This window comes from Gallinula chloropus (genome assembly GCF_964237585.1).
Source record: "Gallinula chloropus genome assembly, chromosome: 2".
Lineage (NCBI taxonomy): Eukaryota > Metazoa > Chordata > Aves > Gruiformes > Rallidae > Gallinula > Gallinula chloropus.
The window spans coordinates 56,994,480-57,012,913 of NC_140086.1; the positions used below are offsets into that span (position 1 = coordinate 56,994,480).

General features: G+C 40.9%; 1 protein-coding gene across 1 annotated transcript in view; it reads right to left on the reverse strand.

Moving 5' to 3' along the window:
• The window catches only part of SPIRE1 (spire type actin nucleation factor 1), a gene marked incomplete at its 5' end in the record, with an annotated part of 127,940 nt that overhangs the window by 7,174 nt on the left and 102,332 nt on the right, over window positions 1-18,434 (reverse strand). The window contains 3 exons of the mRNA XM_084260577.1: window positions 3,440-3,582; window positions 4,412-4,502; window positions 8,647-8,810. Coding sequence (XP_084116703.1) covers window positions 3,440-3,582; window positions 4,412-4,502; window positions 8,647-8,810 — 398 coding nt within the window. The remainder of the gene's footprint in view (window positions 1-3,439; window positions 3,583-4,411; window positions 4,503-8,646; window positions 8,811-18,434) is intronic.

An 18,434-nucleotide genomic window follows, 5' to 3' on the forward strand; every position in this document is an offset into this window, starting at 1 on the left:
CAACAGGCTTCACACTTTCACTTACTGGTAGGGACAAGAAAAAGAAGGAAAAAAATTGAATTACTCATGTTCAATTCTACCTAGGGATACATGAATTACTTTTTCTTTTCAGTGGATTTGCCTTCCAAGGTGCACAGTTATTTGCTATTCTGCAAGTTCTGCTATATGTGTGTGCTGAGGACCAAAACAGTATGTAGGTTTTCAAGTAAAACAGATTGCAAATGCCCTTCCATTCTACATAGCGTATCTTGTTTGAAACATAAAACCTTATTCTTTTTGACAGAGTCCAAGGATTACAATAGTTTTGCTGGATTTTTGCTGCAGGATCTTCATGTGCTGTAACATTTAAGGTCTGTCCCATTGATAATCCTGTGATGTTGCATTTTTAGTTTGCTGTCCTTTCAGAACTGATTTCTTTTCCCCGTGAGGTGATTGAAGACACACAGATATCCTACACACATCGAAATCAATGTCAATCAGGTGCAATGTCCCAGCCTAAGCTTTAATTCTTGCCACAGCTTAGGAAGTGCTCCCCTAGGAGGGAACATGCTGGTGAAGGTGATTTCCAAAGCCAGCAAAAAGAGGCAAACCTTTGCGGGTTTCCACCTGCTGGCAAAAGCTCTCTCACAGAGATAGTACATAGCCCCTGCCACCCCACACATGGCTGCTTCAACGGGATGAGAGCTGAGCAGAGAAGCTGTTTGCATAGTTGAAAAAAGTGGTCTGAAAGTCATCCTTGGAAATAAACTGGTTATCCTAGGAACCTGAACAATAGATAGGAAGCAGAGAAGCGGATGCTGTGTATAAATGAAACCATTAGCTTTGGTCCTCTGGGTCATGAAAAAAAAAATAACGATGATGAGGATGATAATAATAATGATTATAAAAGCAAACAGTCTACAAAGGCGTATGTACATCTCAGGACACTGGCTTCATCTCACTGATCAAGCACCAAGTCAGCTGACCACAGCAAGCACATTGCCAGGGCTGACACCCCCCCCCCCCTCCAAAATCACTGCACTTCCCTGCCTTTCCATGTAGCACTGGTAGGGAGACATATCAACAGGACTACTTATGTCTGGCATTTTCCCAAGCCTGTTTCCCCTCCCCACCTCCTCAGATGTAACTCTGGTGAGGCGCCAGTTCACAAACCCCTCGTTAGTATGCAAGACAGACCAATGCCTGGCTAATCCTGCTAGGAGACTGTAGCAACCCCCTGCCCGCTCTCACTGGCACTGAGGCCTACTCAACTGACGAGGTCTCTTTCACCTTGAAGAGAAACTGCGGCCACAGGAGCACGTGCTAAAGAAAGGAGACTCCATCAGTCCTGGAGGGAGGGATGAAGAAGCGTGAAGTCAAATAACAAGCAAGTGATATTCCGGAAGCACTTATGGAGAAGCGCTGGCACTGCGGGGCCGGCAGTGGTACGTAGGCAGCACCTGCCGCAGCCGCTGGAAGAAGCCGGCATCTCTCTGGGGAAGGAGAGACTCGCAGTGAGCCAAAGCGGGGAGCTGGGCCGGTGCCAGCGGTATCAGAAACCACCTACGGAAAAACTAAACCCAAAAGTACCGTGGGAGCTGCCTGTGACACCCTAGAGGGCACTATTGTCAAGTTAAAGAACCGGCTCGCTAGGCACCGAATAAAATCGGTTCTTATTAACAGAACATCGTTTCACTCCTGGTTTTCCTTCTTTCTCACTTCATGGGCAAAACCAGGTTAGGTGACAGTGCTCTGAAGATTAAGGAAAACAAACAAACAAAAAAATCAAAAATAAAAAACCCCAAGCACAAAAGAAACTAGTAAAACCTTTCCCATGTGTTCCCACATTAGCCTGACTTACCTAATGTCTTTTTTTCTCCCTTTTCCTCTAGTATTTTCAAGGGGGAGTAGAATAACTGACTGAGTTTTTCTGCAATTGCTTTGTTCTGTGTGTATCTTTCTAGGCATAGGTCAGTGAACAGACTGACAGAAGGAAAATCCAGATATGGTCAAAAGGTCGTGTTAAGAACTTGGTTGACCTATTTAAAATAATGGCTTCATATATAAGATTTGTAAGTCGCATGATCCCCTCAAATACATGATATAAGATCAGCATTAGGATGTAACATATTTAGATAGACTAAAAGTGTGATAGGGCAAATGCCTCAGTATAACATATGACGCTTTCTCCCCTTCTCCCTTTAAACAATGTCTCTAAATGACTCCCGGCCTATCAGAAAATAAAGCCTGTGCTTCCACATGCAGCGAGAGGACAGCAGGTGATGCCAGGACAATCCATTATACACAATAGTGTCTTCAAATGCAAGCTGACCAAACCTTCCAGCTTGGTTCTGGTGCAGTATGTTCTGCTCCAAGTTCACTTTGGCAAAATAAATCTACTCGTGCATTTATCACCATGGTACTACCTGACCTTCACCTGCAATGAGAAACTACCCTCTGTGTGGAAGGATATAAAGCCCAAAATCCAGCAGACCCTCTGAAAAGGAGGAAGCATGTTGTGGGAGTATTTGGACATGATTTTCTTGTTACTGTTCAGCTTTATCATCTGATAGGTTTGGATCCTGGCCCTCATCTCTTGGGCCAAAAGGAACACTCTTCAAAGCCCATTAACACCCCTGCACTACAAGATGGGGCGAGCAAATATTCCCTTCTTTTCAGAACTAGGATGTGTTTATCGATTTCTCTATTCACCAGCACCTCATGGAGCATGCTTTGAAACCCTGCTGGTAGGAAAAGAGATGAAGAACATATCCTGCATGAAATTACAAAGCACTAATCAGTATGTCAGCATAAAAGAACCAGGATTTCATACCCTTTGCTGTTTATACTCTGTTGGAAAACACCTCTCAATTAAAGCTAATTGATCAAACGTACTGTACTTTCTTTTCAAGCAGTGCTACAGGTTTTTGCCTCAGTAACTTCAAAAAAGCAACACAGACAAACCTTGATTTGGATTACTGAAAGAGCTTTCACGTGTATAAACATTACTGCACAAGTTATTAAAGAAAAGAAACTGTTCCATTCATTCAGCCATTAACTAAAATACTTCAAACAACTCAAAAATTCCCCCAAATCCCAAAATGGATTCTCTGCTTTGGAATTGTCTCTATTCACATGGAAAAATCAGTAAGGTGAAGTTCATCTGCTTTGGTAACATTCTGAAATAAAATAAGGCACGTGGCTTTACTCAGCGTCCTAATCAAAGTGCAAATGTTTTCTGAGGCACCTGTACCTGGGATTTTTGATAAATATGCTAGAGAGACAAAGTTCAAATCTTGATTGATTGATTGATTTCAAAATGTCTTTAGTAGCCAAGGGCTGTTTCTGAACTGAGGAGTTTCCTTTGAGTCAAGTTCTAATCACACTGAAGCCAAGTTTTAATTTTCATTATACTCTTAGCATGCCTCTTTTTCTCTCTCCTACCACCCACTCCACTTACAAGTGATCTGGAGCTCTGTTTTGAAGGTGGTAGGAACTGCCTCACATTGGTTGGTGTTTCCTTTTCAATGGAGTGTCGTCTCTGAGGTGGCTGCCGTCTCTCAGGCTGTGGTGTAGATGATATGGGCAAGAACTTTGGAGGCACTGAAGATTCAACCAGGATGACAACATTAGTTCTTGTAAGACAGACTTGTTGGATAACATCACACACTACTTAAACCAGCCACTGATTTGCTAGAATTCCCACTACTGGTAGCTGAAGTTACACATCCATACTCAGATCATCTTCAAGGCAGGTATCACATTCATCACATTTTCCAGATGGAGACAAAAGGAATACTCCTAAAACTAGAAAATGCAGGTCTGCTACTGTCTAGTTACGATTGTATATAAACAAGTGTTTCAGGATATGGGCTTATTCTACTTACTTCACCATCATGCACAGACAATATATACACAGATTACATGTTTCATTACAAAACCTTTCTAGTGAAACTGAAAAGCTTTGAAATAAATGAAACATACTGTTGCACAGTAGAGCCTACCATAACTGTGCCTGAAAAAAACCAGAGCAGTATCATCCTCCCTTCCCAGTAAGTGCTCCTGAAAAATACTGGTGATGGCCATGTGCCTTTCAAACAAGCACATTCACTGCCACGGTGACAGAGGTGCAGGAAACATTTACCTTGATTAGAGCTAAGCCACCCCTCCTTCACTTGTGACTTCCTCAACAGTTCTACATCAAATTCAAGTATGAAACCACCTTCTGTTTCACAAAGACATCCACCTATAGTGCAGGCTAATGCCGTCCAGCTGTTAATCACATCTGTCCTATTCAGCAGGTTCTAGGGTTCAGCTGTAGAGATTTATTGCATTATCAACACTCAGCTCCAGCTTTATATAAAAAGGTCATCGAAGAGAAGACAACAGAAGTGTGTAAAAGCAGCCAATGGGCTGGCTCATCAAAACTCACTCTTTCTGCTGCTGGTGCCTTCTTGAGAGGGGTCTTCTGCTTGTGAGGGGGAGATGCTGCTGCTACTCGCTGATTTGTGCACCGATTCCTCCTGTGTGGCAAGAGGAAAAGAAACAGATTCCCTCAGGGATTGTTTTTCCTTCTCTTACTACTTAGCACACAGAAATCACAAGCTATCAAAGGTGTTTTGCACCATTCAATCACTCAAAACCCTGGACGTGCAAGAAAAACATTGACTGAACACAGTAAACAGAATTTTCAACACGATTTTTTTACAAACTGGAGCAAATGGTTGGAATTCAGTGTATTTAAGTATTGTGTGAAGGAAGATTAGAAGAGGTACATGAATCCATTGTAACCTGTTAATTTTCCTCATTCCATATTCAAGGATTTCTAAGGATTTCCAGCTCCAAGAGATACATTAGCTCAACTTTCTCTTTCACACTAACAAGGAATCAGCACATGGGCTTCTCTGGTCTCCAGAAGAACGAGACCCACCCACACAAGCAACTCGGGTGAAGACAAATTGACCTGATCTCCACTGCACTGTTCTCTAATCCCCCATACTGGTGTGCTTCTCCTTTCTTCTGTATTTAAAAGAAATCTCATTCATTATAGAAGCATGTTTCACCACGACAGCCAAGAGCAATCCCTGCAAGATGAATGAAAGTGAAACGGGCTCTGACTAACACCTTTCAGGTATTGAAAGCATTATGCCACCCAAATTATTAAATCTTTTGCTTTCACTAAAACCTCTGTCTTCAGCCACCAGGTATCAGCAAGATACAGATCATCACAGGAGCCTCCCAAAGGAACAGTCGAAGATCTGAGTATGAATGCTCTTTAGCTCTAAAGCAAATGCTTTTAAGCAAGCAGGCTTAGATTAAGTTGTCAAGATTTACAGATCTAACAAGTGAGCTGCCCTGAAGTCCAACTAGTGGCTGGAGCCTCTCTCTCCCAGATTCCCTTAGTTATGTGAATCACAAGAAGGAAAACCTCCAGTGGCTCATAGATTGCCTTCTTTGGAAACAGTAGGTCAGAAAAGCAAAGCTGGCAGGATCACCTCAATGAGCACTATGCATCACAGGACAGGGGCCTCTACAAATTCCCATCAGGTGACCCGTACATGCTCAGTCCAAGGATATTCAGTGTACAGGAGGACACTGTGATGCATACTGTTCCCACATTTATACTGCAACACAGTGTTGTGCAAAGGGACTCAAACCAGCTCATATCACAAAACAATACATTCACTTAAACATATCAAAGAGCAATCCCACAAAACAGTTGTGTTGGAAAGCCTGTAGAGAAGTTTGAGCAGCACATTTAGCTACATCAGCTGTTTTACTTCCAGAAACCAGTACAGTTTAGCGACTGAGCTAGCTCTGATAGCTTTGCATGTCACTGCTTCATGCCACAAGGTTGCCTTAAGAGACCACTGAAGAACTTGCAAGGCAACTGGATGCGCTGTTCTTTAGAAGGGGTGCAACAGTGTTCACAAGTTGACAGCTAAACATTTGTATTTTGTGACTGAGAATTACCCCAGTACAAAGGGAACTACTAAACTTTTCACTTTGTAGAAGTCAGACTCTTCTGAGAGGAAGATTATTTTCCCATTGCCAGAGAAGCTAACAAGCTAAGGCGAAGAATTAAGCAAGCTGTCAATTAAAAATCCATAATGATGCTGCTGTGCTGCTTGCTTTTATGAACAGAGAGCAGCCAAGGCTTCAAAGAGGGCTTTTTAAGGAGCAGGCAGGTAACAGCTGTATCTGGAGCACAGTCCAAGCAATCCTTGCTCTTAGAGAAGCCTCTTCTTCTGTGGTACACTACTCAGTCCTGGGGTAGGTTTTTTTTTGAGTATGAAATTTTCTGTAGGAACTACTGATGATCCATTCTGTGAATTTCTTCATATCAATACTGTAGATGTTGACTATTCTAGTAGACACTTTACAGTTGAGGTGGGATAAATCCAACATCCGTGACTCTACACTTCTCCACAGAGCAGTAATCAATTAGAATTTTACATGTGCTGAGAAAGATGCAGCTTTAAAGGCTTCACCTTAAAACATCTGAATATGTTACCGACATGATTTCTGTCTGGATAGGTGTAGCTTCATTAGGAAGATACCATTTTTATACCTGTACAAAAAAATCACTATTAGATTGCTACTTCTCTTAGCCACATGAGGAAAATGGCATTTCCTGCTTCCCCTTGGAAACTGTGATTTTAGTGGCAATGCAGAAAAAAACAAGGACAAGAAGTAGGAATGGTTTGTATAATATCCATCCTTGCCAGCAAATAGGCATAGGACTGTATCAGACCTTCTCTGTCACCTCTGGCTGGCAACACTGAGTGTTGGGGCGTAGTCTGCATCGCAACACAGCTGAGAGAAGAACAAAGGGAATGCAGGGGAAGAAAATGTGTCTGCATCACAGCTCATTTGGAGGTCCACTGCTCAGTAGTGCAGATATTTGCAGCCTGTAATTTAGGGCATAACACAGCCTTAATTAAACTCCCAGTGAGTAACTCCAAATAGGTTAAACCCAATTCAAATTGCAGGCAAAGAGGTGGCCGATTCATCTACAGGCAATAAGGACAACACATACGCTCTTCTGCGTGTTACATGCAAAGGGAAAGTCAGGAAAGAACACAGACATTTTGGCAGAGCAACCTTCACTTCTTCAAATAGTCTGTGTCCCATCCCCTTTGTCAGTTTGGAAAACTTCACCCCAACTCCCTTCAGTTTATTTACGCTACTTTAGCACTGTTCCTGAGCCCAAACCAGCATTCTGCTGAGCATCTTAATCATCTTAATTGCTTCACCAGCTATTTCTGTTGACTCGAAGCAGTACAGCATCTGTTCGCTGTGACAGCCCAATGTGGCTGATTTATTTGCCATTTATCATTTGCTGTATATTCCAGAGCTTAGCCTGTGCAACTTTTCTTGCCTACACAGTATCCCCTAATCAATAGCCACAGTCAGACAACTTATTTTTCCATCCTACAAGAATTGCTTTGTGTTTCTTTTTACAGAATTTTCTTTTATGGACTTCTTCTGTGTGAAATATCATGGTGTATTAGCTTCAGGATGCACAGAGCTACAAGCTTGGAAGCTGTAGGTTCAAGATCCAACCCTCATTGACAGGTCTTCATATTCCTGCATCCTCTCAGCTTCATTCATATTAACAAAATCTCATATAGCCTCTACTGTAATTTTAAAGACTGCTGAGAGATTTCAGAATGCAAATCTCTGCTGCTTTCAGAACAGACGCACCAAATTATGCACCCACACAAGTCACCCATGGGACAACCCCTAATACAAAGCAGGCCAACCTTTCACAGATCAAGAAATTATGCAGAGAGGCAAATTTCTCCCCACATATATTTCTCCCCAGCCTCCTATCTTTCAGCTTAGACACTTTTGTACGTGCCCTGTCAAGAAACCCCTCCTTCTCCATTTACTGGAGAGAAAGAGTCAAGACGACTGCCTACCCCAGGCTAAAATTAGCCTCTGTGAATGAACCCTGTCTGCATGTGCTTTCCAGACAGCCTAACTTTCAGAAACTCAATTAGTAGTGCTACTGGGCCAGAAGACAAAGCTCATTCTTGAGGATCACATATAATGCAGCTTTTAAGCTTTCCCCCCCCCCCCAGTTTTTGTCTTTTTTATGCTTTTTAAAATCTTTTTAAAACTCTTCATTTGAGAGATGGTGGATTCAAAGTTGTTTCTCCATCTGAGTTGTATTTGCTTGCCCCACCAGGGAAACATTTGTTGAGTGTTACTTCCCCAGCCTATACAGCAAACTAACACACCGACATCTGCACCCAACTGCAACCCCTCTGGCACAACTGATGCTCTTTATTTATTAGGCAGGCCTCACGTCTGAGTCCTTCCCTGACACAGCTCCTGCACAGGGGCCACAGGGGTGCAACTCCATTGCCTGCATTCCCAAAACCACAACTGCTACCTACACACTGTGGACAGATTCTGAGTATTTAGAAAAATAAGAAAATACTGGGTCTAAGGCCAAAATCAGCACTTAACCTTTTAAAAGAATATTCTCATTTTTGAGGTCTGATCCAGTACTTTTTAAGCTCTGTGGGCTGACAAAGCAGTCACAGAAAATTGAGATGTTAATCTGCAAAGTCACTTCTCAGCTGATCAGTTCAGCACATTAAGGACCAAGACTCAATTCTGACAGATCGAGAAGCAAGTTGTGTCCCTATTTCTTACCTCTGAATCTGAGCTGTCAAGTTCAGCCAACGTGGGAGCCTTAAGGAGTCTCTTGCGTTGCACTGTCACTTGTGTGGCCCCATTCTGCTTTCCTTGTGGTGCCAGGCCACCATTCACTACAGAGACATCCACTAATTTTCTTCCAGCCTCTGGCGTAGAAACATCTAGCAAAAGGAACAGAACAATTGGTGTTGGGCCCTGATTTTTATTTTGCCTTCTCAAAGCCTACTGCCAATGCAATAGAAACAAAAGGAGAAAAAAAGTATTAATGTGAGAGCTAGATGTGTGCAATTATTCTATTTTAGCAATATACTGCTCAGAGAACTACAGGCAATGGCTTGTGGTACAGGAGCAAGGTGAAAGAATGAAAACAGTGGAAAAAGCAGCAGTGCACAATGCTAAAACCCAATCTCAGACCAACCCCCATCAACTTTTCAAAACAAATAAGCCTGAGTTAAACCTGCAAATATTCTTCCTTTGGCTTACAGTCTGTAGCTAACTACATAATGAGCATCAGGAGAACACACAACTGTATTGGGACAAGTGGGTTTCCAGTGAAGCTGAAGACAGTGCCACACAGCAATTAGGAAGTTCAGCATGGAGTAAACCTAGTTTTTCCTGTGAGGACAGAATTACACTTCATTCTGCAGTACACAGAAAAGGAATGAAAATGAGCTAAATAACTAGCAGTCATCAAAAACATGCACAATTCTCAGGACTGCGTGGTCATTTGTATTAAAAATAAAGCCTGTGATGTCAAACCTTCATGCAACCGCAGAAGCGTAAGGCTCCAGCTCTGTTTTCATCTACATGAGTTTTACAAGGACGTAACTCCAATGAGTAAATATCTCACGATTTCTGTCAGTGTGCAATGAAGATGCATCCTGGATAATGTAGAGCATTGAGTCTGCTGTGCTTAGTCCAGCTTAGCTCAGACATTAAGATAATGACCCAGACTTTGATATTTTAGGAAAGCTTAGAGTTTAGTCTGATAAATCAGTTTTATCTCTGCAAAAGTAAAAAGTGCAGTATTCCAATCTGAAGAAAATTATGTTGGAGGGAGAAGGAAGAGAAGCTTTTAATCTCCCGTTTGCATGCATGCCTAAGCATCTGGTCTTTCTACTCATGTGTTTTCCTACTCATGTACCTACCCATGTAATTATAGGGCTCCTTCCCCAGTCTTGTAATAGCAAAGTACCTCCAGGTATTTTAAGGCTAGGGTAATGACAAGTTATTATTCCCATTTTTATACATGGTGAAAAGAGGCACAGAAGGTCAAATGACTCGTACCTTAGGTTACTGGGAGGACTCTGACAGGGAAATGGTATCACCCAGATATTCCCAGTGCCAACAATGTAAGTACTCACACATGAGTTGGAGTGAGTTATGTAGTTGCCCTGATATAAACAAACAGGGTCACTGCTGCTACAACACAATTTGCATTGGTAAAAGCTGCTCTTACACTAGAGAAGTTAAAACTAGATAGTCTAGACAAAGCCTTGGATGCAGCAGTAGGTCTGTTTTACAACATTCTCACTGGAGCAGCTAGTGAAAAGGAATAAAAGGAGGAATAAGTTAAATCAATATATATTTTAAAGAATTAATTAGGTTATTGTTAAATGCTGGCAACTGAACTAGAAAGGACAGGGGATATATTATAGTTCCTCTATAAATCATACCTTCAACTGGGAGTATAAGAAAAGGTGATTATTTGGACCATTAAAGTCCTGGTGACATTCCAAGCCTATGAATCTGTGTACTACAGGGTTATTGCTGCCTTCAGGTTCTCCCTACAAAGGGCTGCAATCAAAGACTTAGACTCTCTAACCCTTAGTTCCTATCTTCAAAGGCTTGGCTAATGGGTGTCCTGACTAGCGCTATGGCTTATAGGTCATGGGTTTTTTTTCCCCTCCCAGATTTCTGTGAGTACAGAATGGGCGTCCTCCACATCAAATGCATTCCTGCTCTAACAGCCACTCAACAGAATCCCAGAAAGTGACAGCAGGAAAACAAACCCAAATTGTCTCACCTCCCTGCTGCCAATGCCACTTCTTGAGACCTCGTAATTAGCTAATTAGCTGGCCCGAAGTTGATTGAAGCAGCTAAGGGTTTCCCAAATGAGCAAGAGAAAAACCTTTGATTTATCTTTTGATTGCACAGGGCGGTTCCTGAACAGATTGTCCAATGAAGCAGCCCTGGCACCACCAGCACAACAGCCAAAGGTGGTGTCCCTTCTCCCCAAAACTTCCTGGGTGGTGACTTCCGTGCCTAATGGTAGGGAGGGTAAAGAATAGTTTGCAAATACTGTTGGATTCACTGGGACAATAAATGATGGGAAAGCCAACAGTATCACTCTCCTAAAAAAACCAGAACACCCAATAGGTCTGGGGAACGAGCAGGGGCCATCCACCAACCATCCTTTAACTCTATGGGAGGTGTTGGAATGAATATCCCAGGTACATTGTAAATGGTTTTCTGAGTTTTTACTGTTGTTTGTTTTGTTTATTTGGGTTTGTGGGGGGTTTTTGTTTCCTTGTTTTATAAGAATTTAGGCATGATTTCTTTAGGCCCAAGAAAGGGAAATTTCTGATCCATTTTGAAGGTAATTCATGTATCCAATCTATCTACAAAGCCTAAACCAGTTGTTAATTAAATCCACACATGTATGTGTTGTTCATACATATCGGTGAGTTGTTCATATGTTGGTTTATAAGTCTTCTTGAAATATCCTAGAAGTTTCAGGTGAATCGAGAAGACAACCCAACATGGTATTTGTTTTGAAGGGCTCTTCAGTAGGAAATATCACTTATCACCATTCTTTCCTCTAAAGAAAAAAACACCAAAACAACAGGCAGTTTTTTTACAACTTGCAAGCACTAAAGAGTAAAACAAAAAAAAAAAAGTAAAATTAGAAAACTATCCAATTTATAAAATCCATGTTGACAACAGTGCTCAAGTTCAGTTTATCATTCCTGCACTTACAATACTGGATATATATGAATAAAGGGATTACTACAATTTAAGGAAAGGCTCACGAAATTTTACAGTTTCAGCAAACAGATCTCAACAAAAAGAACTTGTTCCAAAATTAAAGCCAGAATTTGGCAGCAGATATAGACCAAAAAATATTACTTTGATTAAGCTATTTTAATAACGTACCCAGGCAACAGAAAGATCATTGTGTGGCAGATAATCATACATCATCATCACCATAAACAAGATAATAATTAATCAGGGTAAACAACTCAGAAACAACCAATAGACTAATGCCTATAAAAATTACTATGACAGAAGAAATTAATGGGCAATTCTTTGAAACAAAAACCTAATTCCTTTTTTATTTTTCTAATGGATAGAAATTTCATAGAACATCTAAATGTTTTGAAGTTGATTCAAATGATACTAAAAAAAACCCTGTGTGAGTAACAGCCTGGGGTTAAGATTTTATTAGAGACTCAGACACACTGGGAGAGTGTCATTGCCCCGTGTTTTCAGGCAGCAAGTACAATAAGCAGTACCTGCAAATTGGATGAATGTGTTTGATTTCTTTTGAGTTTCTTCTAAGCTGTCATTACAACAGGCAAATGAAAGAAGAGAAGGTCTTTATTTGATTATTTGAACTGTGTGTTGGTCTTCCTTGACTAGCCTTAAGAAGGAGGAGGACAAAAAAAACCCCACCCTAGGATAATATGAAATGCGCCTTTATTTACATGTAAGATTACATCTCTTATGAAAGAAGGAATTAAGCAGACCACAGATTACATGCAAGCCACTGCAGTCATGTAACCATATGCTGTCTGACTCCTAACCAGCTCTCCCTGGCAAGTAATGACAACAGAAACACGACTGCTGTCCTATAGAGCAAATGTACTCCTCTAGCCTGTAGGTTTTACACTGAGTTGAAAAGAAAGCTAAAATGGATTTGTAGAATCAATACAGTTTACCTTTTGCTAGTTATCATGATGATGATGACGATAATATATTGGGGAATATTTTGTAGTAAATAATGGCAACAGTGATGTGTTGTTCTTTCAATGGACTTTGATGCCAAAGTCAAACCTGAGAAGCAGTAAGTCAGTACATGAAACTGCCAGCCTTGCTGGTGTTGGCATCACATTTGCTACTGTGTTATCTAAATTAAGAGATTACCAGGAGATGGGAGAGTTCCTTCCTCACACTGGTGTGAGGCACAGATGATGTAAAGCCAACAGTGATACCCTTCACCTTACAGGGTTAGAAATAACCTGAACAAACTCAGTGAAGTTTGGGTTTAAACGCTTCAGTTCCCTTTCTCTCCTCTCCCTGATACCCCCAACCCCTCACTGTACAAACTATTTGTGAAATAACTTCAAAACAGCCATGCATGAAGCTTTGAGGTAAGAACTTGAGTGTTAAGAGTGGCAATGTCTGGGTTTTTGAGCTGTGCACAAAAGTGAGGCTGCTTTAAGCTGTTTTTCTATTAGAGGAAGTGGTCCCTAATCAACACCTGAGTACCTCTCAGATTACTCTAATTACAGGTGGCTACTGCTTGCTCCTTCTATCCCACCAGCAGGAAACAGCAGGGTACAGGGAGTTCCCAGGTGCCCTTCCTCTCCTCTTCAGGATGATGACAGCAGGGAGATGTGTGGAATTGGGCAGTGGGACACGCCAACTATGCTGGCTTGGTGCCAGCAAATGTCTTCTCAGAATTGTTCTTTGTCACCCCAGCCACAGACAGCAAACACAATAAAATCCTGCACCTGTCCTTTAACATGTAGTAGGAAAACACCCCTGGTTTTCAGCGTATTTGTGGGGTTTTTTCATGACAATTCCACCAAGCAGAGAGCAATGAAAGCAGTGAAAGACCAAGTATGTGGGAACAGTGATGACAGAACGAAAGCACAGTACGGCTTTCCCACCTCCAAAACAATGAAAAAAGTAAAAGCACACAAAGCAACACCATTCAAAATTACCACTTATCTGCTTCCTATCGACAGCCCAACCCACGTCATTCATTTGCACTGCTCATCTGCTGGCTTCCATCTACCTAAGTAGACTGTTTTAATCACCCTGAGTTCACTTCTACAGACGATTTATCAGATCACACAGTCACGCCATATGATGCTGATTGCTGAGAACCACATGACTGGTAAATACAAAACCAATCACATTTGGGAGATGGATATAAAGAAAGCAGGAAGAGTTCTTCAGTGGTCAGTCAAAAAGGGCAAATCCAAGTACAGTATAGATTGCTATGCAGCTACTTCTGTAAAATAACAACACTATGGTAATGAATTACTGGGTTACAAAGGGAGCTTTGACAGAATTGTTTGGATTTGAACAAATGAGGATGTCTCAGGATTCTCAGAAATAAAAGACAAAAGAAGAAGCAGACAGACACATGTAGAAGGACAGATCTGAACATTTCCCTTTTGCTGGTCACTGGCACATTCAGTTTTATAGTCTTAAAACTGAAGGAAAGGTTGGCATATCTGAAAGCAGTAATACTTTTCAAAACCCAAAGTTTGCCTGTTTATGCTGTTATCTGACCCTTCAGCTTTCAGTGGAGTAAAATGATACCATGTACACACACAATTTGGATCACACCAGACAGCTGTAGTAGCTGTACAATATGCCATGAGTGTAAGGTTTCACAAAAGGGCTGGAGCTGGATTAACAGCTTGCTGCCACCTCCAACAGACAGAGCCTGTTCCTTCCTCCCATACTCATCACCTGCCCTCTGCCAGCTCTCTGCTCATCTGATCAGACAGTAAGCAGGTTTAAATCACTGAAAGAGCAGAAAACCATTCCAGTAAAAACCAGAAAAAAACAACAAAAGTATTTGTTCCTGGGTGACATGAGTTCAACCAGGTCATCTTGTGAATAAATGAGCAGGCTGGCACAGAGGAGAAGGGGGAATGACATGTTTGGGGAGAAGCCTGGGGAGGAGAGAGAGCAGCAAAAGCCCTTCCTCACCTCTTCATGGTGGCAAGGTGTACACCTGGCTCAGCCAGAAGATGAAGCCATGTTCACAGATAGGTCACTCGTGAACCTCGCTTCCCTACTGAAAAACTATCATGATTTTTATATTATGGTAATAAAATATTAGCTTCCTAGTTCATGGTATGCTAGCATTTCAGTCAGATTATGCCTTTCCATGGGGGAAATAACCACAGGAGGTTAAAGGGTGTATGGAGAAAGGATGAAAGCTCCACAAAAGTATCCCATGAGATGTTTCCATATGCAACTGTAAGGAAGGGGGCAGGGTGCAGCTGCTGTTGCTTCTTCATGAAATGACAGTGAATTTATTTCAAGACTGTTTCTCTTGGGCATCAATTAGGGGAAATTAGGTAAGAGCTGGCATAAGAGCCCTCCTCAGCAAACAAACCTTTGCAGACTATTTCCAACCTCAGTGATAGAGTCTTTGGGCCTGAGCATCCTGGAAAATTAGCCCACAGTGAGGGGGGAATGAATTTATTTTCTGGCTAGCAGGGAAAAACTCTGACATAGAAAACACTCAGAGTTACTGCACATCCTAACTAATGGTCCACCAAGAGGAGCCTGTATATTTGATATTAGATAGTTGATGAAGGATCAGCTAGTGAATCCTCTGAATCAGTTATTACCAGCAAACCTTAGCAACTTATTTTGCTAATCAGTAAAGAAGACTGGTTCAGCCTCTTTTGAGTGACCATCTTGGATTTCACGACTCACAAAGCATTTACTGTAAAAAGACCCAGTAGAACTGACAGTTCCTTTCTAGATTAGCATCCACAGGTGTATTTCATTAAATCTAGAGAGGTAGACAAGTTCAAAACTAGTTTTTGGTTCTTCCTAAGTAATTAATTACTGCAAAAGATGGTCTAGTCGAAAAGTGAGTGTAAAGACAGAAAGGTCAGATTAATAAATAAACAAGTCAGACCTGAAGGTGAGACTGTGTTCTGCAATCATTTTTAGAGTGTGGAATAGCTCTGGGCCACCCTAGTCTGAAATTCCAGCACTCTGTTTCAGGTGAAGCACAGTTGTTTCCTATACCCAGGCATCCTTTTGTGGCAAGGGAAATGTAGGAACTCATAAGCAATTTATCTTAATTTTTATTTTCACTGACCATATCTTAGAAGAATCCCTTCAAGTTTCTTTCTTTAATGGGAATTCAACAAACAGATGGAACAAATTTCACAGTAAGCACAATAACCACGTCAGGTGTTGTTGCACCTTTTACCTGACAAGTCAAAACTGTAAGACATGCTAAGTGGCCGCATTGCTGTAAAAAAAAAAAGAAACAAAAACAACAAAAAGAAAATGATTCAGCTATTAGAAAAGCAGAGGGGTAATGAAAACAAAAGATTAAATCCATTTGAGACATTTTGAATTCTGTTGCCTAAATCCAAAATGTGTCAGACATATTACTGCTTTACTGCAGTAAAGCTCAAAGTCTGGAAACGACAGTAGCATAAATGGGACTTGCATACAGAGTAATTATATTTGTGTAGTTGTATAATGAGCTTTTTGGTACTCAAATATCAAAACAAGAAGCAAGTTAAAAATGCACTATTTTCAGTTAAAATGAAAGAGAGAAAGGAGAGAGGGAAAAGAGAGAGAGAAATAAATTGAAAGTACAAAGCCACATTTCACACAAGTTTCAGTGACCTGAAATAAAGATATTTCTATTTTTTTAAGCATAATCTCCAATGATTATAATTAAACTAATAAAAAGAGACACTCAAGCTAAGCTGGAACAGTAGTTTTCTTGAAGAGCGTAGAAAGAAAGGCAGAACACAGTGTGATTTGTGCTGATTCTTGTTCCTTTTTAAAAAACCTTCACTGGACTTAGCCTCTAAAACGTAGCCATATTATTATCCTCCTCTTTCTGGGCCTCTAACCATTTCATTCCTAGATAAGAAAGTTCCTTATTTCTGGAAAGACCTATCTGTATTTCCCATTAAACAGTGCAATTCTGGGAGTAGACATTCAAAATATTTCTCTACTGAAAACAAAATTTCAATGCACTAATCCAAACAAGCAGGCCTTGCCCAGCCACAAGAATGTATCAAAACTGACATCAGCTTATCTGTCTTACAGGTGATAAACATCCACTTTGGTATGAAAGGGCCTGTCAGCCATGCATACCATTGCACTGAAAGATGTTTCAAAAAAGGTTGTGCTGGGACAAGTTTTCCTCCTGAGAATAAACCTGTGTGGTGATCACAGTAGGTGGCTGACTCAAATTTGGGAGTCAGGGTATTTTTCCTATAGTTCATTAACTAGACAACATCAGCCACAGGTAACAGCCACAGAAACTGTATCCAAATCCCTGTCCAAACAGCATAAAGGCAAATATATTTCAAAGCATAAGGGTGCTTTTCACCTACTGCTGAGTCCTAAGTGAAGGTGTCTATAAAACATGAATTAAAGTTTTCTCCAAGCTCCATTAAGTCAACTTGCTTGAGACACAAATCCATGCTTTTAATTAAAAGGACATGTATCTCAAGGCTGTGGCTGTCTTGATAGCTTACTCTGATGATTTTATGAAGTCACTTGAAATCTCACTCCAGTTCCTCTATTCATCTACTCAAAACTCTCCCTTTGTGAGGACAGTTACCAAGACTGAATTACCATTTCCGAAGAAGGTTTAGGTTGAGAGTGCTCAGCCACAGGCTGGCCCTGCTCAGTGGCTGCTCAGGGTAGAGAAGATCTTACCTGTACATGCATCATGTGCTGAGCAGGGGGATAGAGCCTCTGCCCATGGGGAAACACATGCCAGAGGTCCGCCCTTACCTCAGAGGAGGCACTGCAAGAGTGCAGCCCCCCCCATCCCAATAGTCAAGTGTAGTTGTGCTACTGACTGCTATAAATGGAGAGACTCTGGGACATGTGCAAAGTACCTTATATGCCCAAATATTTCACTCTAATGCTTTTTTTGCCTTTTTTTTTTCTCTTTTAATAGCAGCAAGTATTTCTGTCCAGATGGTGCAAGTGTCCTACATGGTGTTTCTACTTACATTTATAATCCTTAAACCTCATTACCTTACATGCTGTTACACTGAATTACATTCACTGGTCATCTAAGCTATACAGCAGATCTACTTGTAGCATAGTGAATGCCAGCAGCATTACTCCATTCCCAATTCTGCACAAACACATTATATTCTAAAAGGAACACTGGACAGAACAATCATTTCAGCGTGAGAAAGAGCAAAACCTCATATTTTTAATATAAGAAAAACGTATATTCAAGGCCTTGGCTCTTTTTCTTCTTCATGCCAGTAGCAAATAAACACTTGGGAAATAAAACTTGCATGTGTCCCCTTTTACACCTCCAGCAATATGGCATTTAATACAAAGAGTTTGCTGGATTGAAGGGGAATTACCACAGTTCCAGAACTCAAAAATTTAGATCTTTAGCAAAAAATGAAGAATTGGTGGAAGACAGGTATGGAGGCCATGCCCTGAAATTGGCCCATGAAGTCCTAGCCATTGACATTAGGTTTTATATTTAAACTATTTTTTATATTTAAACTATTTACTAAATGGATTTGATGTCATTTTTATCACTTAGAAATTTTAAAGATCTATTAGATCAAATTTGTTACCCCTGAGAGAGTATGATAGTTCCCAGACGGAGAATGTCTAAGATACTAAAATTAAACATTTGAAAGAAAAGTAAGGAATCATTCTGTGTTTTTACAAGCTTCCTATGTTTGAAAAAGGATCAAAGCCTATGAGAAACACTAATTGATACAGCAAGCATAAACTTAATTCAAACCAGAAACTGGAAGGCCCGAAGAGTGTTCAAAACATCACGCTTT